The following is a 23718-nucleotide window of genomic DNA, read 5'->3' as shown; positions in this document are numbered from 1 at the left end:
AGATCACATGGATGGTTATCAGCGAGAAGGGGAGGGGGCATTTTGGGGAAAAGGTATAGGGAATAAGAAGCATAAATGGTAGGTAGAAAATAGACAGGGGGAGGCTAAGAATAGTATGGGAAATGGGGAAGCCAAAGAACTTATAAGTACAATCCATGAACATGAACGAAGGGGGTGTGGAAATGCTGGAGGGAGTGGGGTGCAGGACAGAGGAGGTATACAGGGGGAAAAAATTGGGACAATTGTAATAACCCAATTGTAATCTATAATATAGACTTAAAAATAAAGTAATTCATTCACTGTGGTATGTAGCAGACATTAAAATAAGAGTATTCGGTACCATGGGAAATGTCTGTGGTGGAGCACAGTGAAAATGAGGGTAATGAGCTCAGTAGAGTAGAGCATCGTCCCGCACACCAGATGGGTGCAGGTTCGATCCCCAGTTGCAACACGTACGGGAGGCAACCGACATATGTCTCTCTCTCTCTCAAATCAACAAACATATCCTGGGTGAGGGTTAAAAAAAACTATGGGTAAGAAAACTGTAAGCATGTATCGGGCATGAGGTTATTTTTTACATCACAGATTATGCAAAAGATAAGACAACTGGGATCACTAGTGATTTTTATCTTGTCTTTACATTTGAAGGTAACAGTCCATTCCTTTTTTTTTCAGAGGAGAAAACAGGGTTACACAGAGCAATAAAAAGGACAGAAAGGAGTCAAGGGCGAGCAGCAGTGGACATTGAAGCTTGCTCACGGAGCACATTGAGGGGTACAGATTTTATCCCGTGGCCCCAGGGCGAGAGATCTTCGTGACCGATGCCAGGAATCCCTTCGCGTGGCCAGGCATTCATAGAAGATGCATATATAGAAAGATCATTCCTTTGGGCCAAGTAGTCCTGAGCAAACTCCTTGGAAGGAACACTTCAACTGGCGTGTTGGCAGGAATGAGGCAGTCAGCTCGAGTGTATTGAGTTGCCTGGGAGCATTTCTTCTGCGATAAATGCAGAAACTGGCAGCTAGCTGCAAGCTGGCTGGTGAGGGCTGGAGAGCAGGACCAACAAGCTCAAGTGGATGGAAGGTGTTTGAGAGGAAATGCCAGTGCGGGGAAGAGACAGCGTGCCACCTCTGCTGCCACAGGCTCAAGTGGCTTAGTCTGTCACCAAGAGACAGGGGACCATTCAAGCCCACTCACCTTTTGTATGGGACAGTCAAGAGAATAATCCCCAGAGGAACATTGAAAGTAATGGACATGTAAGTCCTGGGCTCCCTCTGACATCCCAGGCACGGGCCAGAGATTCTGGGCACTCCAACCCGAGGGCTAAGCTGTCCTGTAGTGTTGGCAAAGCCACATGAGAGAAGTCCCTTCATCCTCAACTCGGCGGATTCTTCCAAACAAGTTTGTATGGCAGCCCTGGCTGTCCTGCTGAGCAACCCAACAGAATAAGGACTTCTAGGGACATGTGTCTGCCTGGTTAGGGGGTTTTGCAAGGCAGGGAGAGTGAGGGCAGGTGAAGGAGGTTTGTGAGGGAGCGGGGATGGTGAAGGACCCCCAGAACATGTGCAGGAACAGAGGGACGAAAGACCTGAAGGGTCATCGTGGACAGGGTGCTGGAATGAATTATGATGTCCACGCTAAAAAAAAATTTTTTTTTTTTTTGGATAACGATTTTCTGCCCAGGGCTGATGAGCTGTTGAATAAGAACTTGTAAGAAAGAAGCCCAGCGTCTCGGCCACCCAAGCCACGAGGTCATTGCAAGGCACAGGACAACTTTCTCACTCTGATACATATCTTATAAAACTCCAAGAGCTAATGTGAAGGAGATGGAAAATGGACACTTTTGCTTTTGGCTCCAGATGAGGCTTCTAGCCCTCACGCTGGGGTAACTCGCCCCAGAAACTTGACGTTCCCTTCACACATCAGCTGGCCCCTTCTCTGCTAATGGGCCGCTTCCAGTCCACCCCCTGACAAGACCAAGGGCACTTGGAAGGGTGCTGCCACACTGGTATGGATGTCCCCTTATCAAACTTCTGGGGGTCACTTATGTACGAGGTGCGAGCTACACACTTTAAAATCCTTTAAGAAAATTTTGCTGGGGTGGGGTGGAAGGATGGGGAGAAAATGCAGACAACTGTAATTGAATTACAATAAAAATTTTTTAAAGAAGAAGAAAAAAAAAGAAAGAAAGAAACTTTTGGAATACGGAGGCCCCGCGACGTGGAGCTGAGTGGAAAGGGGGGCCACTTTGTGGGTTCTGTAGTGTTGGCTCCAGGGCAGGACAACCTCAGAGAGAATCATAAAGACAAGACACAGTTCTGCTGTGGCTCCCAGGCGCCTACAGCTCATTCTTTTGCCCCCCCTGGGCACATTTGTACCGTGGCTCCATTGCGTTTCCTTTGTCAAAACAGCTTCACAGACACGTCATTCACACACAGGACATCCAGCATTTGCAAGCCTACAATGCAGTGGTTTCTGTGTCTTCACAAGCCTATGCACCCATCGCCAGTCTCTCATTCCAGAGTGTTCTCATCACCTGTGGGCGGTCACGCCTCCTTCTCCCCTAGGCCCTGGGGCTCCCCTGCCCCACTCTCTGTGTCTGCGGATCTGTCTATTGCAGACACTTTGTATAAAAGCAGCCACACAACCCACGGCCTTTGGGCCCGGCTTGTCACCGAACAGTGTTTTTTGGGTTCATCCTTACATGCATCGGCACTTCATTCCTTCCCACAGTGCAGGTGTATCACCCTGTGTGCACCCTCCAGCTTGTTCATCTGTCTATAGCAGTGGGTGGGCAGCTGTTGACACTTTGGGGCATCTGTAAATGATGCAGCCATGGGTATTCATGTGTGAGTCTCTGAGTGGATGTATTTGCTCAATTGATTTTGTCTTTCTTTTTTAATCCTCCCCGAGGATATATTTATAGTGATTTTAGAGAGAGAGGGAGATGGAGAGACACAAACAGCAATGTGAGAAACATCGACCGGTTGCCTCCTGCACGCACCCCAACCAGGGATCGAATCCACAACCTAGGCATGTGCCCTGACTGGGGATCGAACCCACAACCTTTGGTGTGTGGGGACGACACTGCAACCAACTGAGCCACCTGGCTAGGGCTGCATGTATGTTTTAATCTCTCCTGGGCATGTAGATAGGAGTGTAATTGCTGAGTCACAAGGGGACTGCATTACATTTCGAGGGCCCCTCCGTGTTTCCCAAAGCGGCTGCACCATGTGACAACTCCACAGCCACATGTCCATCCCCTAGACACTTGTTCCTTCCTACCTGCTTTGGCTTTGGTGGCTGCGCATCTGGAATTGCTATGTCCTCTTGGTGGGCAGGAACCTTGGGGATGAGGGGCACTTTAAGAGTGATTAAAACTCAAATATCTAGCCAGACTCCGGCTCATAACCTGAAAAGCCCATGGCGTCCCTCCTTTGAATTAAACACGGCTCTAGGAACCGTGAAACGGTTTCCCTAAGATGAGGAGCCTGTCCGTGCAATGTCCTGGGGCATGTTGGCTCCAGGTGACAATGGCCATATAAGCCCTTACATGTTGCTTGAGTTCTGAGGTGTCACTGGCTCAGGTGAGCATCTCCAGGAGCTGAGGGTGGGGGACAGAGGGCACAAAGTGCCTCTTCTCAAGGGCGGCCTGATTTTGTCCCTGCTAGACTAAATGGGTGTTAGATAACTGGGAACATACAAGAGAAAGGGGGATGAGATCAAGAAGACACGCAGAGAAGCAATCGGGAGAAGGGGATGTTGTCGAATGTGTAAATGACCTTGAACCAGGGTCGTGAACTACCATAACCTAGAACAATTAGGACGGCTGTTTGACGATGACATTATGAGGGTGCCCTGTACCCAGGCTGCAGAATGGAGACAGAACCTGCTAGGTGCCAAAGCGGGATTAGATGGCCTGGTGGGAAGGGCGCTGTGGTCAGGGACTGGTTCGCTGCTTCCACCGCCGTTAGTCTCCACAGGTGAGTAACACTCACCTGCTGCTGCTTGAACCTGTGTCAGAAGAAGCCCACGAACGGGAATCAAAATGTAAATGACACACAGACGCAGCCGACTGCCATCGAGAGTGAGTGAAACAAGCAGCGTGTGGCCAGGGCCTCAAAATACAATAAAGAAGGACCGAGAAAGCACAACGTCAAGTCCCAAAATTCATCGTGGAATCACCCCCAGATCCAGCCACCCCACTTCTGGGCACATACCCAAAAGAAGCAAAAGCAGGGACTCACACAGACATTCGCACACCCGTGTTCAAAGCAGCATTATTCACAATAGCCAAGGGGCGGGAACAAGCCCTGTGTCCAGCAATGGATATCTGGATACGGAAACTGTGGTCTGTTTACACTGGGGAATAGTATTCAGCCACGAAAAGGAAGGAAACTGTCGTACATGCTCTGGCATGGATGGACGAAGAAGATACTGTGCCACGTGAAACCAGGCAGTGACAGACACAAATACGGTCTCATCCCACTTACACGAGGCACTTGGACCAGTCAAAGTCCTCGACACAAAGCGACAACAGGTGCCCGGGGGCCGGGGAGGGGGCCGGGGAGCTGGCGTTCAATGGGGACAGACTTTCCGTGTGGGAGGGTGAGCACGTTCTGGAATGACGGCAGCACTCGTGTGCTGGTCCTGAGTAGCAGTGAACTGTGCCCCTCACAAACGGTGACAGGGCACAGTGCTGTTACATCAGCCTTCCCACGACGGACCACACAGCACAGCACGCAGAGCCTCCACTGACCAGTGCGACGTCTCCCAGCACACGGGCGTCTGCGTCGAGCCTGGGGGGCGGCCAACCCTGCCACTCCGGGAGGTCCTCTCAGCCAGCTCCCAGCTGCGGGCCAACCGGATTCCCCACCACTCCGCAGGCTTCCGGCCTGTTACCGCGTTCCATCCCACCTTCAAGATTCTCAGTTGCTAGGCCCCACCCCCCATGACAGCTGCCACTGTGGTTGATGAGCACAGCCTTGGCTCCTTTTCATCAGTGTGTCCCCGCTTGGTCTGTCAACTTGCCAGGGCCAGAAGGCGGGCGGGCCAGGGTGGGGTAGGCTCAGCAAGGGTCCATCACAGTCCTTTCAGGGTGTGCTTGACTTCAGCCATGCCTTCCCACCACGCTCTCTCGTCCCCAGAAATGGTCCCTAACAGATCCCCTGCTTGAAAAGCACAATGACAACGTACCTAAGCAGGTGTTAGCGGAAGTGGCTGCCAATGGGTGAGATGCAGTGAGCAAACACCAGGGACAGGGAACACTGGAGGAGACACACTCTTCGACCGAGTTCTTGAAACCTGGTGCACGTGAGCCGGACAGGAGGGGATATGTCAGGTGATGCCTCCCACTGAGAAACTGGCCGGCTAAGATTGGGGATGGTGGCAAGTGGGATTTTTAGTAATAAATGAGGCTACCAAACGGGCACACGGGGTCAGCTAGCCAGCACTCAGGACTAAATTTTTTTTTTAATTTTTAAAGAGATTTTATTTATTTTTAGAGAGGGGAAGGGAAGGAAAGACAGAGGGAGAGAAATATCAATGTGTGGTTGCCCCTCGTGCGCCCCGCAACTGGGGACCTGACCCGCAACCCAGGTATGTGCCCTGACTGGGAATCGAACTGGTGACCCTGGGGTTTGCAGGCCTGCACTCAATCCACTGAGCCCCACCAGCCAGGGCTCAGGACTAAATTTTATATGGGGGTCCAAGTTCCCCTGGAATCTTCTGCTTACACTTTCTATGATCTGGATATTATTCTAAGCAAATGAGCGCAGAGGGGTACAAAGATGTACCTGAAAAACACACCGAATGAACTTCCTAGCTGAGGTTACAATGGGGACAAATAGAAAAAGAATCTTGAAAACCCCGTTTAGAGAATGTGTTCAGTGAACCATTTTATGTCTTTATAATGACACATTACACAGGAGTTCAATGTTACGTTGAAGAATAATTTGGGGGAAGAGTTTCTAACAGTGTTAGTAAAAAGCAGATTCCAAAACTATGGGATCAGTCACTGCTGGTGTGGCTCAGTGGATTGAGCACGACCTTGTGAACCAAAGGGTCGCCGGTTCGATTCCCAGTCAGGGCACGTGGTGGGGGAGGTGGCAGGCCAGGTGCCCAGTAGGGGATGTCTGAGAGGCAACCACCCATTGATGTTTCTCTCCCTCCCTTCCCCTCTGTAAAAAATATAACCCTGTTTCTTTAAAAAACAAATGGGGGGGGGAGAGAGAGAAGGAAGAAGATGGAGAGAGAAAGAGGGGGAGCAGGTACATGATGTATCACTGGGTCCCCGGCACTGCTGAAGAGTCTCAGCGTCACCTCACAGGAATGAAAATGACCACCACAGGGGTGGCATGGCAGAGCACCCATGTAAGGCCAGTCATTTCTCCAAGCATCCGGATGCTGGTGCTGCCTTGTGGCTGCTGGCATGCTGCACGGGGCTGCTGGCATGCTGCATGGCACAGCTGGTGCAGCTGGCGCAGCTGGCACAGCTGGCAGTGGGGAAGGCGGGGCCGCTGGAGAGACGGATGTGGGAGAAGGGGTTGCAGCCAGAGACCTGCCATCTAATGCCAGCTGTGCCGTCACCAGTAGGCGGCTCCACGGAGAGTCCGAGATGCCCAGTATGTACCTGGCACACACGTGTGGGTAAAATGTATTGTTAGCTCTGGACATACACACACACACATGTGGGTGTGTGTTTTCTATCATGCCCAAAGCTTATTTGGATAGAAATCTACACCGTACCACGCTCTGAAAATCCCTTGGAAAGAAACACAGGGAGTCCTTCCTTCCCGTTGTTGGCAGGTTCTCAGACATGGAGACTTTAAGCAAAACAACATCTGACAAAACCCATTTCACTAACCGCCAGCTACTGGATATAAACAGAAGTGCCGACAACATAGTTCTGGTCCCAAAACACCACCAAGCTTCAAAATAAAGACCCCAAACACTCCTGCAGGAAATATTGAAATAAACGGGAGCGACACGTACATTTAAGAAAGACACACACACACCAGCAAAAGAATGACTTTTGATTTTCTGACCTGCGGAGTCCAGTTCAGGGTCGTGGCGGCCGGAGCCCCTCCCAGCAGCACAGGGCGCCAGGTGACACCCACTTGGACAGGTCCCCTGCCATCGCAGGGCCCCTCACCCCCATGACAAATGTAGGCAGCACCTGTTGCTCCACGGACATGCCTCTGAGATGTGAGAAGGTGCCAGAGTGCCCGGACCAAACCCACAAAGCCGTGGTAAGGATGACACTTTGCGCCCAGACAGCGGCCTCCGCCGGGGCGTGATTTATCCCTCTGTCGACAAAATATTGGAACTCTATTTTTGAAAGATTTTATTTAGTTGTTTTTAGAGAGAGGGGAAGGGAGGGAGAGAGAGAAACATCAGGATGAAAGAGAAACATCAATCCGCTGCCTCCTTCACGCGCCCTGGCAGGGGACTGAACCCACAACCCAGGTACAGCTCCTACTTGGAAGTGAACTGGCGATCTTACACTTTGCAGGATGACGAGCCACACCAGCCGGGTTGGAACTCTCCTTAAAGCCCCTCGGAAGATCCCAGGTGACAGCACTAGACTTACAAGATAGGAGAACGGGGGTCTTTGGAAGAGGCCAAAGGAAAACTGCCCTTATTCAACTTTCCATTCTGAAATAATTTCTGATGTGCAAACAGACGTTGCAAAGAGCACAAAGACCTCCAGGTATTCTTCCCCCAGACTTCCCGACAGGAAAGAATGTGCCGGACCCCAGGGCAGCAGAGAGAACGCAGACGTCAACGATGACACAGCGGCGTGACCCACAGACCCGATTCCACTCACCCCTGGGGTCCGACTCCCGTCCTCCTGCCCGGGAAGCATCCAGGAGCAGGGGTCTGGCTCTTGGCAGGAGCCTACGTTCCCTCCCGTTTTGAGCCACGTGTGGGCTTATCTGCCATCACCTTTTCCTTGCTTTGGCCCCTTTCGGGAGAACCGGCCTGTTTTGTTTTCCATTTACCTCACTTGGGGTTTGTGCGATGTAGTCTGGGCAAGATGGTGTCCGAATGGAGTGCCTTCGTCCCGGGTCCACATCTCACTCCTGTCAACTGTGCCCACAATGCCTCTCGACATGGTTGTGTCCTGGTATTTAGTTGTTTTATACCTGGGTTTAAACTGGCCACAGGTGCCCCGGGCAGCCCGTAAGCTTGAGCTTCGGGGCCTCTCGCCGTCTGCTCCTTCCCAGCTGCTGGCGGGGCCAGCGACCAGCTCGCTCAGCCCTATGCTTTGGGGAAACTTGCCAGAGATGGCGAAGTCACGCCTTCAGTTACCTCCCGTGTCTTTCTGCCCCACCCCACCCCCGCCTTCCTCTCCATCTCCCTGTCTGTCTTGGTGGCAACAGATCCGCTGCCCTGGTTGCCTTTTTCTCACGGGACATGCAGAAAACAGACTGGGCTGGCAGGGTCCGGGGTGGTGGTAGAACAGCAAGCAGGGCCAAGCACAAAGCGACAGCCGTCTCCCTGGGTGGTAGACTGTGCCTCTCCACCACTTTGGAGGGTCCCAGATGTGCAAGGGCCCACGCCCAAGTGCAGACGAACCTCCGTCAGCCTGCGCCCACAGGTGCTCCTGGACAGCACGCTGCACACAGCCACCGATGGGCCACGGGACGCGGGTCACACAGCTGCACGGCCCGACGTCACAGCCCTTGAGGGACTAACTAGAACATGTATGCTCTGTGTCCACTACTTAAAACATGTAACTTGCATTAATTGCTTCCCGTTCTACAAATTCACTCCTTTGATGGATTTTATGAAAAAGAAGCCCTGCTTCTCAACTGTCTGAGCTTCGGGTCCCGCAGACATGCTCCGTGACAAGCATTGCTCACCCCTCCGACCAAGGGCAGCCCCCGTGTGTCGGGGGTGTTCAGGCACGAAAGGGGCTTTCCCACACCCAGGCTGCGGTGCGAAAACCGAGGGACACAGGCTTATCTGTGCCGGCCTGGGTTCTAAAACACGTGCTCACATCAGCTCTTCTCCAAACACGAAGGGGGAAATGGAGGCTCAGGGAGGCGAAGCCACGAGGGACGGGGGAGGAGGGGCTCTGCTCCAGGAACTTGGGTTGTGGGTCAGGATCTGCGGCAGCCATTCTGCATGTGCGGGCCCTGGTGTGGGGGTGCAGTCTGGGCGGCCCCAATTCTTCCCTGTAGCCGCCCTGTTGGCCACGGGACTGGACAGGTCCTTGCACGGAAGGGGTCCAGCCTGCCCCGCCCCCTTGGACCTCAGGTTTGGCTGGGGGATGTGCTTTCTCTACGGAAGCTCAGCAGGTGCCGAGCCGTGAAACACACCTTTGTCCCTGGTCTCTTTTCGGTGCATACCTGCCACCTGATGTGCCCTGGCCAGGAGTAAGAGGACAGGCACCTATGGACCACAGCCTGCTGATCTACATGCACGTCCGTGAGCTAAGAACTACTTCGCCCTGGACACGGCTGGCGTTTTACAGCTGCTAGTCACGCAGTGTTCCTGGGGCAACAGCTAACCCACATCCCCCGTCCCTGATGTTTCTGGACTGTGAACGGATTGGCCTGATGTAGCAGCTGGCATCAGCAGCCGCACACGCATCATCCCATCCCACAGCGAATCAACGGTCTTGGGATCCGACCAACGGGGAGGACTCTGGGACTGTTCACAAAAGCCGTCATTGTCACGTCGGTAAATCAGAGACACGCGCCATGCACTCGGAGACACTATTTATTTCGTGAAAGTCAAGCAGGACGATGTGTTGAGAGGTAAGTGTCGGGCGTGACACCTGCACGTTTTCCACAGTGAACCGCAGGCAGGGGCTGCCCGGAATCGGAGCGTTCCGCAGCGGAGTGACGCCACCGGCTCAGGAGGCAGCCCCCACCCCTCCAAGAACGCCAAGGGCAAACAGTAGCACCAGACGGGTTCTCTAGGCAATAATGGAACTACGTACAACGTCATGTATATACACCGAGTCGCCGGAATCTTTGGGTACCCCCTAACCCAGACACTGAACAGGCCAACAGGAGAACAGCACTGCATGTTGCCACATATGAGAAAGTGCGCGGGACACATCGAAGGCCGGGGACAGACACACAAACTCTTGTTATTCACACTGGACACATAGAGCATCAAAAGCAGCACAATACTGTATCGGAGGGGAAGGGATCGCAGATAAAACTGTGGTCTAAATTAACAAGCAAACACACGGAAATGAGTGGGCTGGCCTCCCCGGGGAGGGAGACGGGACGGAGGTCCGCGAACAGGCAGCTGGACCCTTTCTGACGTGGCCAGTCTTCAGAGCAAGCGGCCGAGTGCGAAGGAGGACACTTCCTTGGCGTGGTGTTCAAGTCACAGGGCTGAATCCGGTGGGAATAAAGACGCATTTGTCCTTTTGGGGTGGATCGGTTGCCAAAGAGAGGCTTATTGCCTGCGTTAGCGGGGCGTGCCCGTTCAGACCCCTCTGCGCAGCAAGGGGACGGGGGCACGGGAGTCCGGCTCCCCAGCTCTGGCTCCTGAAGGTCGGACACGTGCCCTGAGACATTTCTGTGTGTGTGTGTTTTGGTAAGGCGGCGGTCCCCCCTGACAAAGACACGTCTCCCCACCTGCTGGAAAACTTCTTTGACGGGAACAAGGGGCACTGGGTAAGGAGACGACCCCTCCACCCAACCGATGTCCAAATGTTACCTTCGCATGAACTCATCCAAGGGGTTCCCCCGCCATTAACCAGGTGCGTGGTCAGACGGGCATCCCTGGAGACACGCACTGGCTCTACGGCAACTTAGGTAGAAATCAGGAAGTTCCAACCAAGCCGGCGGCGGTTCCCCACCCTTCCCCTGTGCTTGTGTGCCGCGCAGGTCCTCTTTGGTGAAATCTTTTGGCCACGCTTCCACGGGGCTGTTTTTCTCTGATGGTAGATTTTTATAGAGTCCTTTCCTATCCTGGAGACAATTCCTTTGTCACATGTGTGATTTGCCAATATTTTCTCCCAGTCTACGGCTTGCCAACCAGAAACGGAGAGCAGGACGGTGGTTTTTGTTTTGTTTTGTTTTGTTTTGTTTTGTTTAAGTGAACAGACTCTCTTTAGAATTTTGCCGTTTCAACCCAAACAAAGGGCACAGAGTCCCTAGACTCGGTGGCAGGCTTGTCCCGGCGATGGGACCTCTGAAAAACCGGAGGCCGGGTTCTTACAGGAAACGGATCGGAGCCTTCACGGCTTGCTGGTCGATTTGAAGACAGAAAAACAGGAAAGTAGCTGGTTACCAGAAATGGGACCGTACACACACAAAGTAACTGTCCTGGGGGAAAAGGAACTTAGGAAACACCTCGTTGGAGTCATGAGACAAATATCTAGCGAGCACAAGACAACCAGACACACGTTTCACCACGTCACTGCATGCCGCAGGAAACCATCCGCCCCGTGCCGCCAGGGCAGGCGGGCGGAAGGTCTTCGCCCCGTGCACGCGTGTGAAAGCATGCTCACAATCTGCGCTGCGGGTTTAGCATGAGGGAAAACCCAACATACACGTTACGCATTTCACAGTTGGTTTTGAACCACTGGCAAAGTAGTCACCTTTACAAAATGTTAATAAATTATCATCACCATCATCATCACCACCACCACCACCAGTCTTTGCTAGGTCAGGGCACATCATTACAGGAGACAGACAAGGAACACTAACGCCGTCGGACAGACGTGGATGAAAGAGGGCAGCCCGTGGCCCAGAGGAGTCCCACGAGGAGAGGTGGACCGGGGTCTCCCGTTGTGCACCCTGCACACGCCCTCAGTTGCTTCCTGAGCGGCTGGTTCAGCAACAAGGTGGGAGGCAGGACCCACCGACCACTGCCAAGGAGCCCTGCATGCACGACAGGCCCGGAGCCCAAGGCTGCAGGGCAGAAACTGCCACGAACCACCGACTAGCGCCACGTCTGGTTCCTTGGGAAGGAGAACAGCTGACCGGGAGCCACGGGGCTCCACGTTCTAAAGGGAAACCAACACCTCCCATAAATCATCCCAAATGCGGGAGTGACTGCTTTCCTCAGGGCCACTTCGCCACGGGAGGGTTCTGGCTGCGGGACATAAATACGGGCTGTGCTTTGGCTTGCAGCCCGGGGACCGCAGCACCCAGGCCCCGTCTCTGTGCCCCGCGGGGGACAACGCTGTCACTTGCCCCTGTCGGGCTGCAGGCTGTCCACCAAGCACCTGAGCTGCTCCTCGCCCAGGTGGATCTTGTCCTCCAGCTCCCGCTGCTCGATGATGAGGGCCGACTTCATCTTCACGAAGTACTCGTAGTCCGCCAGGCTCTCGTCGCTCAGGTAGCTGGCCAGGATGTCGAACACGATGCGCTCCCGGCGGTCCAGGTTCTCCTTCAGCTCCTTGGCGTCCTCGTGCTGCTGGATGAGGACCCGCTGCTTCTGGAGCAGCGATTGCTGTGAACAGGGGGAGACACAAGCCTGTGAAGGGCCACAGTGAAGGCAGGGGGCTTTGGCTGATGCCCTGCCAACTCCAGTCGCTCGGGGACCGGTGCTACGCAGCCCTGACGGGCCCAGCACAGAACGCTGGAGAATGTGCGCAGAGCGGACACACAGCTGTGACAGGCCCCAGTCCAGTCCTCATGTCCACCCCCCAGCCACCCACTGCTCTTGGGTCTCCCCCACCGGCCCGCTCCCAAAGGCTAACAGAAATAGCCCCAACCAGCCCAAGAGTGATCAACACACTAAACACAACAGAATTTGGTCCTGGCTGGTGTGGCTCAATGGATTGGGTGCCGGCCTGTGAACCAAAGGGTCACCGGTTCAATGTCCAGTCAAGGCACATGCCTGGGTTGCGGGCTGGGTCCCTGGTTAGGGGCTTGCTTGTGAGAGCTGACTACCCATCAATGTTTCTCTCCCTCTCTTTCTCCCTCTCTTCCCTGCTCTCTAAAAATTAAAATCTTAAAAACAAATTTAAAAAAACCCAATACAAAAATAAATTAAAAAAAAAAAAAAAAAAACCCCGACAGAATTTGGATATGCTCCAAAGGTGCGAAGGACTTAGCAACCCTACCTCCATCGAGGGCCTTCCCGTGACAATATAGTGGCAAAAGGAATAGATTCTAAACAAATTCTCAGGCGGGGTTTCTAAACTCTTCCGGTAGGAAGGAGTCTGAGGGAAGAAGACTTGCAGACGAGGAGGCAAGAGGGAGTAGAGACGGGGGTAGGAGAGACTTGCCAGGCTGTGGGAGGGTAGGTTCCCTCTCTCCTTGCAAGAGTCTTGCTCTGGACACACAGACGACCCCATCCCCAAAACGGGCACTCACAGTCACGCTCTACCCACAGAACACACGCGTCGGTTCCCTAGGTCCCCCAAAAGTCATGAACGCGGACAGAGGAAGCCAGGAAGGCAACTCCAATGTCAGCGGGGGCCAGGGGGTGGGGAGTGTGCCAGGAATTCTTTCCTCGGTGTGACTTCCTCATTTTCACTTGGCTGTGACACAGGCTCCCTGCTGCCCTGCTGCTTGGCAGCTGGGCGGAGGACTGTTGGACACGGCCATGCGCCAGCATCCGGGAGGCGGGCGCACTCCGCAGCATGCCGACACAGCGAGAGCTCCGTGAAGGCGAGGTGTTCTTCAGCGGGGGCTGCCACAGATGCCGCTGTGGGTGTGCAGCCCCTGAGCACACACCGGGCCAGGGTGCACCACCCGCCCCTGGGGACACCTGCACTCAGGTGCTTGGGAAACAAGGGTGCCATGAGCTCGGACGGAAAGAGGGCAGGCTATGCCAATGAATTCCAAGCCAAAAGGGAAGGAAGGAGGTCGTAATGGAATCCAGAAATCCAGCTCAGGCTAAAATCGGCTGGGCTGCCCAGTGACTGGACACTGCAGACACGGTGGGGAGGACCTCGTGGGTCTGTTTGTGTGTTCACTGCCTACCTGGAGACATGGAGGAAGCCTTCTAAACCTCGCTCCACGCCTCCTCACTCATCGGCCTGTCTGTCTCTGAAACCCTGAGCTGCCCCAAACCCACACGGCGGGGCTTGTCCAATCCCAGCCACATCGAAGACCTGGCCGCCAATGGGCGCCTCAACGTGGCGATGAAAGGTGGGAGGCGAGGTAGCTGTATACAGCCACGGGGATAGTAGCCCATCTGCTCCGAGGGACACTGGGAGGTGAGGGTGGTGAAGCCGGGACCAGGAGGGCCACGTTACCCCTGTATGACAGGAAGAGAGGGCCCGCCCCACTTCAACAGCATCCTGTACTATGAGGTGGACAGGCCGCTCCGTGAGGCGTCAAGCCACTCACTCAACACCCCAAGGACAACCTTGCCACACCAGCCCCCCAACCCCTGATTTCCAGGTCAGATGCGGCTGTACATACCCGATCACCGGGAGAAGTACTGTCGTCCAAATTGTTGAGGGCGTTCTCCACCCGGGCCAGGCGACCAGACAGGGACAGCAGGAGGTTCACCACTTTGTCCAGGTCCCCGATGAACATCCGGAACTTGTCGAACTCATTGGGCTTGCAGACGCCCTTGGCAATGGCCTCCACCTCGTCCCCAAGGGCACTGTTGGCCTGGATGTCCTCCAGCAGGCTCTCACGGGCTTCCCGGAGCACCTGAAGCTTGCGGCTGATGCTGTCGATGAGCTCCTGCTGCGGGGCACAGGACTCATTGGGGTCGCTGCCCCCAGCCCTCTACCTCTACCACTATGGCTGCATCGGGCAAACCACATCGGGCCTTCGGCAGCATCAAACCACAGAGCGTACATAAGACCAGGGGAAGGATACTGACTCCCGGTTAAATCATTTAGAAATAAATGATTTAAATTTATTTGAATTTGAATAAATTCAAATTTATTTGAATAAATCATTTGAATTTAGAAATAAAATAAACCTCCCGGGCTGGTGTGGCTCAGTGGATTGAAGGTCGACCTGGGAACCAAAGGGTTTGATTCCCAGTCAGGGCACATGCCTGGGTTGCGAGCTAGGTCCCCAGTGGGGGGTGCGTGAGAGGCAACCACGCATTGATGTTTCTCTCCCTCTCTTTCTCCCTCCCTTCCCCTCTCTAAAAATAAATAAATAAAATCTTTACAAGAACAGAAATAAAACAGACCTATTCTCATCCTCTTAATGTTGTATCGGATTATAGAGAAGCTGACTTCTCTGGGCTGCTCATGGTAAGCCTCACTTCAACCTGGATCTTTGCAGAAATTCTGAGGGGCCATGTGAAACTCCGTGCTTCATATTCTGGGAATTCCCAATTTAAAGACTTACATGTACAGAGGGAACTGAGACTTCCGTCCAGTACTGAATCCCATGATTAAAAAGTATGCTCTACACAGAATTAGCAATTAAAAATTTAGACAAGCCCTGGTCGTATGGCTCAGTTCCTTGGAGCATCAGCCTGCACATCAAAAAAGGTTGCAGGTTCGATCCCCTGTCCGGGTGCGTAAGGAGGCAACTGATTGACGTTTCTCTCCTTCTCTCTCTGAAAAAATAATTAAGAGCCATATCCTCTGTCCCTTCCTTCTCTCTAAACAAACCAATAAACCTATATTCGGGTGATTAAGACAAATAAAGGGACATCGATGAACTTAAATTAAGTCTTTTAGAATAACCTACTGGTTTCAACTTGACCAACATACAAATACATGGCTGATTTTCTACTGTGGTACATTAGATACAACATAAAATTTACCATCTTCCCCACTTCTGAAAAGTGGTATTACGTACATTCCCGTCAGCATCACCACCGTCGGCCTCTAGAAAGTTCTCATCCTCCCAAACAGAAACTCTGACCCTTCCACACTAACTCCTCATTCTCCCTTCCTGCCAGCCCTGTAAATGATTAATTTCAAACAGTAAAACTAAAAAGTAAAATGTATTAAGACCTTTAAACCGGCCACCGTCCCAAAGTGAAGCGCACCATACGGTCTGAGGTGACCCGCCTCCTCCTCCATCATGCCTGAGAAAAACGACAGGAATAGCTCAGAGAGAGAACAGCGGGCGACCCTCGGCCTGGAACGCACTGGAAGGAAACAAAAGGGCCTCCGAGCCCGCCAGTGGGCCTGTGAAAGTCCCGCAACAAAAACTCTTCGTTTTCATTTCCTTCCACCACAGCCATAGTTTCCTAAATTAAAAGCACGTTTCTTTGCGTGCGGCTCTTGCAACACAGCTCTCGGACAACATCCACTGTACTTGCGAGCGTTACACATGGGTTGTACTAATTCCGTATCTACACAAATGTTTTTAATTCCTGTATTTTATGCGTATGTGTTAAAAGGATAACTCTAGAAAGCAATAATGATATCCGTTACGTTCAAAATTAAATGACAAACTCCTTTATAATGCAAAAAACAGGTATTTAAATATAGATGGATAAATAAATAAATAACTGAGTCAAAAATTAAGACGATAGATGTTTTTTCCCCCTGAAAGTCTGGGCCAACAACGTGGGTGTGCATTACACTCGGGAGCAAAATACGGGGCAAGCACGGTCTTCTCTGAAAGTCACGTGCTTGGGCAATTTCTTCACCCCTCTGTGCTCTAAGTATTTCTTGTAAAACACAGGTTGTCACCTAGACGTCCCAGGTCGGGTTTGCCGACGAGCTCTGAAGACTGACAGCCAATTAATACAGCAGTGGTGACGGCGGCCCGGGTGCCAACAATTCTGTCTGCAGCATGACCACGGGGCCTCCTGCCTTACACTCCTCGGCCTCACCTCCAACCCCCACTCCCCCGCACACAGCTCTGCCACTGGTCTCGGCTGCCTCTCCAGCACGCCACCAGGCTCCTCCCCCAGGCCCCACGTACTTGCCGGACCTCCTCCTGGGCATGGGCAGGCCCCCACGGGGCCGCCCCTCCCATCACCCCAGGACCCTGGTCAATGGCGCCTCATCGGAGCCCTTCTACAATTTCACGACTTTGTCCCCCTTCACCCAAGCGGCTCTCTTTCTGCACAGCTTTGTTTACGAAGGAGGTGGTGGCCCAGCTTGGGCCCGTGGGCCGTGGTTTGCTGACCTCGTGCTGTACATCTCTTTTTTAAAAAATTTTTTATTGATTGACTTTGGAGAGAGGGGAGAGAGAGAGAAACATCGGTAAGTTCTTCCACTTATTCATGCATTCAGTGGTTGATTCCTTTTTTAAAAAAACATTTTATTTATTTACTTTAGAGAGAGGGCAAAGGAGGGAGGGAGAGAGGGAGAGAAACATCAATGTGCGGTTGCCTCTTATGTGCCCCCTACTGGGGACTTGGCCTGCAACCCAGCCATGTGCCGTGACTAGGAATCAAACCCACGATCCTTTCATTCGCAGGCCCGCACTCAAAAGCCACTGAGCCACTCCAGCCAGGGCTGCATTGGTTGATTCTTGTCTGTGCTCTGACTGGGAATCGAACCTGCAGCCTTGGCATAATCGGGATGATGATCTCACCAACCGAGCCACCCAACCCACAGCTTGTGCTTCTTTGTCTGTGTGCTGGCTACCTGTCCTGTGAGGGCCAAAGCTTCCTCCCAGAAGGAAGGGCTCTGTTCTCTCTACCACTATATTCCCAAGTACCTGGGGGAGTTCTTGGAGTTGATCAAATGATAAGGAAAGGTGGAAAGGACCTCATCAGGTGGAAAGGACCGCTGTTAGAACAGAAGACTAAGCAGAAGGGCTTAATACGACCGCCCAACTGTGACTTTCATTCACAAAAGACAAACTCAGACGCCCCCAACACACAGTGCAGGGCCCACGCCGGGGGGTGGAGGCGCCTGTCAGCCCACCCCTGCCTGCCTCCCAGCGCGTTCGCATTTGGGGCCCCTCTTTCCTACCTTCTTCACAGACAGGTCATGGTCCAAGTCACTCCCCGAATCCTCTTCGGGCTCCTGCTGCTCTTGCAGGTCCTTCATCTTGATCAGCAGCTCCGCCTTGGGGGCCGACGTGCTGTAGTAGGCGGAATTGGTGGCCAGGAATGCGGCCGCCGGCACGCTGGGCTCCTCTCTCCTGGGTAAAAGCGTCAGAACGTCAGTTAGCCACCAGCATTCGCTGACAACCTGGGACACCACGGAAGGACACCCGCCAGGGTGGTGACACAGCCAAAGTGGAAGAAGCAGATGGCAAGATCGGGACCACATGTACCTGGCCAGGTGCATACTCATACGATCTAAGGCACGTGGTTTATAAAAAAGGGGACAGGCCAATGAGCCAGGGTGTATAAACATCTGCACACGGAAGGGAAGAGGACAGACAGACAGCTTTCCCTGGCAGCGTCCGAGGCCCACGAGCACAGTGCGAGGGATGTCATCCATTAGAGACGCCCCCTGTGTACCCCCCTATTGGTGGCCACACTGGCTCCCTGTTGCTCTGGTCCCTGCTGCGCCCTGTTTGTCATCTGTGGCCCTGTGCTGGGACTCCGGCACTCTGTCACGCACTTGGACCCAGCGCACCTCAGTAAGGGACAGACGGCGCCACGTGCTCCTCTGCAGGCAGAAGGCTGCGTGAGGCCCTGAGGGTGGCGTGTGCAAAGCCCGTGAAAACTACTTCTTTCACTCCCATGCACACACAGCTGGCTCTGCTCTCTGCTAAACACGTCTGCTCGTGTACACACCTTCGATCCTCTTGGGACAGGTGTCCCAGCCTCCTCACTGTGACCCTGGGGTAGCTGGCCCTGTGGCAGGGCCAGCGCTGTGCACTGCGGGACGTTACAAGCATCCCTGGCCTCCACCCAGCAGACGCCAGGAGCCTCTCTCCCTCTGGAGAGCAGAAAAAGTGTATCTGGACATTGCTACCCATGTCCTGGGGAAGACAGCAGCCCGCTAAGAACCGCTGTGCTGTGAGAAAGGAAGCCCACGGGACATCACGGAAAGCCACCCTGGCCTCGAGCCACAAGGCTCAGAACCTACGGTGTGTGTAGATCATTTCTGTGCCAGACCCCAGGTCAGGAAGCCCAGGAACGGTGTCAAAATGCCTGACCTTCTCTTTAGGGAGGGTCAGTCACACATAGCCAAAGCAGGCTACGCACATGGGGGCTGGTCCTGAGGGACACCCACACCCCCACAAAAGCAATCGAGAGAGTACACAAACACCTAGGCCCCCCGCCCCCACCCTCTGAAGCCCAACAGGCCCCGGCAGAACAGAGCGTAGCCCCTACTCACTTCTCCTCCGTGGTTCTGGGAGAGGGGATTTTGGGGAGCAGCTTCCTGCGCTGCTGAGCTTCCTCCAGGAGGTGCTCGTCCTTGGGGAAGATGCCCTCCATGAGGTCCCTGGTGGTCTTCATCTTCACGCTGGGATCCAGGATGTCGGCCAGGGACTTATCCTTCCCCACGATCTCCCGGGCCAGCTCCTCCGACTTCAGGTCTTCTGCTGTCCGCTCTTTGGCCTTCATGTAGCTGAGCGCGGGCGGGGAGGCACGGCTGTCCGGGGCGCCGGGTGGCGCGGGCGGCTGCGCGCGGGGCTCGGGCTCGGCGCCCGGGCGGCTGTACAGGCAGAAACGCGAGTAGGACTGCTCCGACGTGCTCAGCGTCTTGATCTGGTCGCGCTCCAGCCCGCTGGGCAGCGCGGGCGGCTCGGCGGCGGCGGCGGCGGCGGCGGCACGCGCCAGGCCCTGGCGGCTCTCCTTCTCCGGCTGGCTCTCCGAGTGCACAATCTTGATGGGCACCATCTTCACTGTGGTGTTGTCGATCAGCCGCTCGATCCTGCCGAGAGAGGAGCCGGCTGCTGGAAGGCCAAGTGCGCCCGGGGCCACCCTCCCACCCAGGAGGAGAGACCAGCGGGGTGTCCCTCTCTACCTGCGTTCCACACGGCCACCACCCAACACTTGAAGCCAAGCTGCGCGCACAGCGTGTCACACAGGTGAGATAATTAGGGCCTCGCAGCAAACACGGGGCATGCTGCTTCTGGATTATCTGAAACCACTCACTAAGTACACAATTTTCCCCTTTTTTGTTGTTTTTAATCTTCACCCAAGGATATGTTTACTGATTTTAGGGGGAGAAAACGCACGCTGCGGGGAAGGGGGGGGGGTGCGGGGGGCGGGGAGAAGCGGAGAGAGAGAGAGAAACGGAGAAATATCCATTGGTTTCCTCCTGTATGTACCCTGACCGGGAATCAAACCCACAACCTAGGCATGTGCCCTGAGGGGAATAGAACCTGCAACCTTTTGGTGCGAGGGAGGATGCTCCAACCAACTGACCCCCCTTCCCCTACTTTTCCTTTTAAAAAAGAAAAAAAAAAAAAACTATCTTAGTACAAGAAGCTGGAGAGGCATGCAGAGCACCCACAGGAAAAAGATGATGGACAGAAATAGCCTGGCCAATACAATGGGGCTGCGTTCTGGACACCCCGGATGGCAGCGGGTGTCCCCGCTGCCCCTCGCTGGGCCATACTCTGGGAGGCCCTGCAGAGGACCGCTGCCAGGACAAAAAGCTGTTCCCACTACTTTTTAAGGACATATGGGAGAAAGAGAGCCCTCTAGTGGTGCCCAGGAAGAAAGAAAAAGGAAAAAAAAAAAAAAAGCCAAAATCACAAGCTCAACTCCCAGCTTATTTCCAACTCAGTGGGCTTAATCCAACTTCTGCAACGTGACCCTGGCAGACCTAGCTTTACGGGGCCCGTGGGACGCTCTAGGCTCCAAATACAATGCTGTTCTCACCCTGTACCTGGCAGAGGGGTGTTTCTCCATTCATAAGCATGCGGTGTGCAGGCTCACATGGAACAAATGTGTATTCTCTCTTCCTCCAGTGCAAACGTTAAGAGCAGACATGTTTAATATAGGCATTTGTGTCCCCTCCTTGTAACACCGCCTTCCCGTGCAGATTTTAAAAGCCCAGCTACGCGGTCCTGGCTGGGTGGCTTAGTTGGCTGGAGCACCAACCCACGCACCAAAAGGTTATGCACTCAATTCCTGGTTAGGGCACAAAGGTTGTGGGTTCGATCCCTGGTCGGGGCATGTATGGGAGGCAACTGATTGATGTTTATTTTTTTCTCTCTCTCTCCCCCCCCCATGCCCCTTCCTCTCTCTGTGTAAAACCAATAAACATATCGTTAGGTGATGATTAAAATTTTTGCTTAAACAGGCTAACTGCAGAAAATACCATCTCGCTTTGCTGAAATTTAGAGGGAAAATTCTGGCCTGTTATCCAAGCAAGAAGAAACAAGAGTCCCTGTTCCCTCCTTCTATACTGCACACTTCCCAGCCCCCGACACCAGCTACCGACTCCTCAGGCCGGCCACAGCTCCCCACACGGGCGTAGAAACACCGTTTCCGAGGAAGGAGCAAGTACTGGGAAAACAAAGAAGGCAAGCAGGGCGGCCACGGGTGGGCGTAACCTCCCAACACAGCATCTCTTCCTGGTCACGCCTGAGCACCCAACACTTCCTCACAAAGAGTTTAAGAAACGGCCACTTTGAAATGAGCAGAAAATGGATGAGACCTTACTGCCGGCAGATCTCATCCAATCCTAACCGAGAGGGGCCGGGCGGGGCAAAGCGCAGCAACCTCTTGGGGACTCAGCAGCCCTCAGAGGGCGCTCCCTGCAGGTAAGTCACCTGCCGCCCACACAGGCCAGCCCCCAGCATCGCACAGGCCACCCTGCTCCGCACACACAGCTGCTTCTGGAGCTGGTCAGCTTGCACGCCACTCTGGGTCCGGTACACTCCACAACCCACTCAGGAGACTCGAACACGATGCTCGAAGAACCAAGGATAACTATTTTGCCCAAAGGACCGAGCAGCCCTCCTGGCTCCGGCTCTCCCACGCGGCCCAACCCAGAAGCAGGCTTCAGGAAGACACCCCGGACACGCGGGGGCAGGTCAAACCCCGGGGACCCAAATCGCCCCCCACCCTCATTTCAGAATGAGACAGAAACTCTCCACTTCTTTCAGGTCTCACTTCTTCAAAGGCACTAAGACAGGAGGGGCCAACGCCTCGAGAGTCAGAGCCCTTAACTGGCCGGTCCTGGCTCCCCCACCCCCGGCACGCACCAGTGCCTCCGCGGGCACTGCCGACAACCGCGTGCCTGACAGTCTGGCACCAGCACCGGGGGACGAAAGCAATGTTTCTCCTGCTTTCAGACCAGGCGCATGCCAGCTTAGCGTTCTCCCACGGCAAGACCCAGACAAAAAGGAGCATGGAGGGGCTGCATAGCATGAAACACACCCATGTCATTAAAACAGGTTCTGATTACAAGCAGAAAACTCTGCAGATGTCTGTGGACGTCACAGACATCACAGGCTAGGGGCTTGGGGGAAGGGGATGAGGAGGGCCTATACCCTCCTTTGCATCCCCAACAGGCCCGAACCACTGGAGCTGTGGTTCCCTCTACATTTGTCCGAAGGACCAGCTGGAGACCCGACATCTGGGGCGGATGCAAGGCTCCACTCAGGCACCGTGCAGGAAACACGCACCAAAAACCTCCGTCGGTCAGAAGGGAGCTGGTGGAAGGAGAATGCATGAGGCCCCCAGCCCCAGGACGGTACCTGGTTGAACTGTCATCCTGGATGAGCAAGGGAGGTTTGTCCGTCAGCTTCTGGGGGGCGAACTGAGGAGAAGGGGAGCGAGAGGTCTCCATGCTGGACGTCTGCGGGGGCTGGGACTTGGAAGGGAGCGGGGCTTCCCGCTGAGGACAGGCTGGGAGCTCCTCTACATGCTGCCGGTCCAGCTCCCCAGAGGGCTTTGTGGGGTCTGTGTGCTGGGCGTTGCTCAGCTTCTCCGCCAAGGCACGGGGGCTGCGGGAGAGGGACAGGCGGTCCACACACACCTCCAGGGACTCAGGTGATGGCGGGGGAAGGGGCGTGCCAGGCGCAGCCAGGTGATTGGCCACAGGTGTGCCTGCAGGTGCGCCCAGGTCAACAGCCGCAGGTGTGCCTATGGGAGTGGCACCAGCCGGTCCCCTGAGATGTCTGGGCTCGCGCTTGGGCGGCGGCGGCCTCTGCGGAGCAGGTCGCTTGACGAGCGGCGTGGCACTCAGAGGCCGGGGGTCTGGCACTCGAGCATGCAGGGCCGAGAGGCCGCTGTGCGTTTGGGATCCTGGGGCAGGCGGCTGTGGGTGTGCAGGGGTGTGGTCCTCTGAGAATCTGTAATCACACGGGAGGGTCCCGGCTCTGCTGCGGCCCTCGTGGGGCACCTCTGGACCGTCCTGGGCATGGGACGGCTCAGAGCCCCGGGCCAGGGGCCGCGGGTCCCGGTGTGCTGCTGGACTGACTTCTGGACCCTGGGCATCTGCTTGTCTAGGGGAAGAACGAAGAAAGGTGAGCAAGCGAGTCCCAAACAGGACTGCAAGGAATGAAACGCACAGGCATGCTCTCCCACCTGCTCCCATGGCAGTTCCTAATACAAGGTCGGGAGCCCCGACACATCCCGGGCACCATCCCGCTGCGTGTTGGCATGCCCTGCAATGGGGTGTGAGGTATTAAAAACACACGCACCCGCCCTGGCTGGTGTGGCTCAGTGGACTGAGTGCCGGCCTGCGAACCAAAGGGTCCCCAGTTCGATTCCCAGTCAGGGCACATGCCTGGGTTGCAAGCCAGGTCCCCAGTAGGGGGCGTGTGAGAGGCACCCACACATGGGTGTTTCCCTCCCTCTCTCCCTCACCTCCCCCTGTCTAAAAATAAATAAATATTCTTTAAAAGCATAAAAAATAAGAACACACGCACCCATGTTAGATAACAGACACACGCAAATGTACACAGAAAGTGCCTTTGGGGGCAAAGACCACTATTTCCACACCCACTTTGGAAAACAGTGTGAAAATTCTCAAACCCA

The 23718-nt window shown here is 54.4% G+C and overlaps 1 protein-coding gene across 6 annotated transcripts in view; it reads right to left on the bottom strand.

The window, feature by feature from the left end:
• Positions 1–9716: 9716 nt before the first annotated feature.
• The window catches only part of LOC139440239 (protein Shroom2-like), a 98388-nt gene continuing 84386 nt past the window's right edge, over positions 9717–23718 (bottom strand). For 4 of the 6 annotated variants that reach the window (XM_071220414.1, XM_071220409.1, XM_071220413.1 and 1 more), the window contains 5 exons: positions 22434–23183; positions 19112–19651; positions 17789–17960; positions 14355–14627; positions 9717–12429 (listed from right to left, as the gene is read on the bottom strand). In XM_071220414.1, the coding sequence (XP_071076515.1) occupies positions 12163–12429; positions 14355–14627; positions 17789–17960; positions 19112–19651; positions 22434–23183 (2002 nt within the window). In that variant the 3' untranslated portion in view covers positions 9717–12162. The remainder of the gene's footprint in view (positions 12430–14354; positions 14628–17788; positions 17961–19111; positions 19652–22433; positions 23184–23718) is intronic. The other 2 variants (XM_071220410.1, XM_071220412.1) reach the window with 1 other exon arrangement.

This window comes from Desmodus rotundus, chromosome Y (assembly GCF_022682495.2).
Source record: "Desmodus rotundus isolate HL8 chromosome Y, HLdesRot8A.1, whole genome shotgun sequence".
Taxonomy (NCBI): Eukaryota; Metazoa; Chordata; class Mammalia; order Chiroptera; family Phyllostomidae; genus Desmodus; species Desmodus rotundus.
This window is presented reverse-complemented; position numbering and strand designations above follow the sequence as displayed.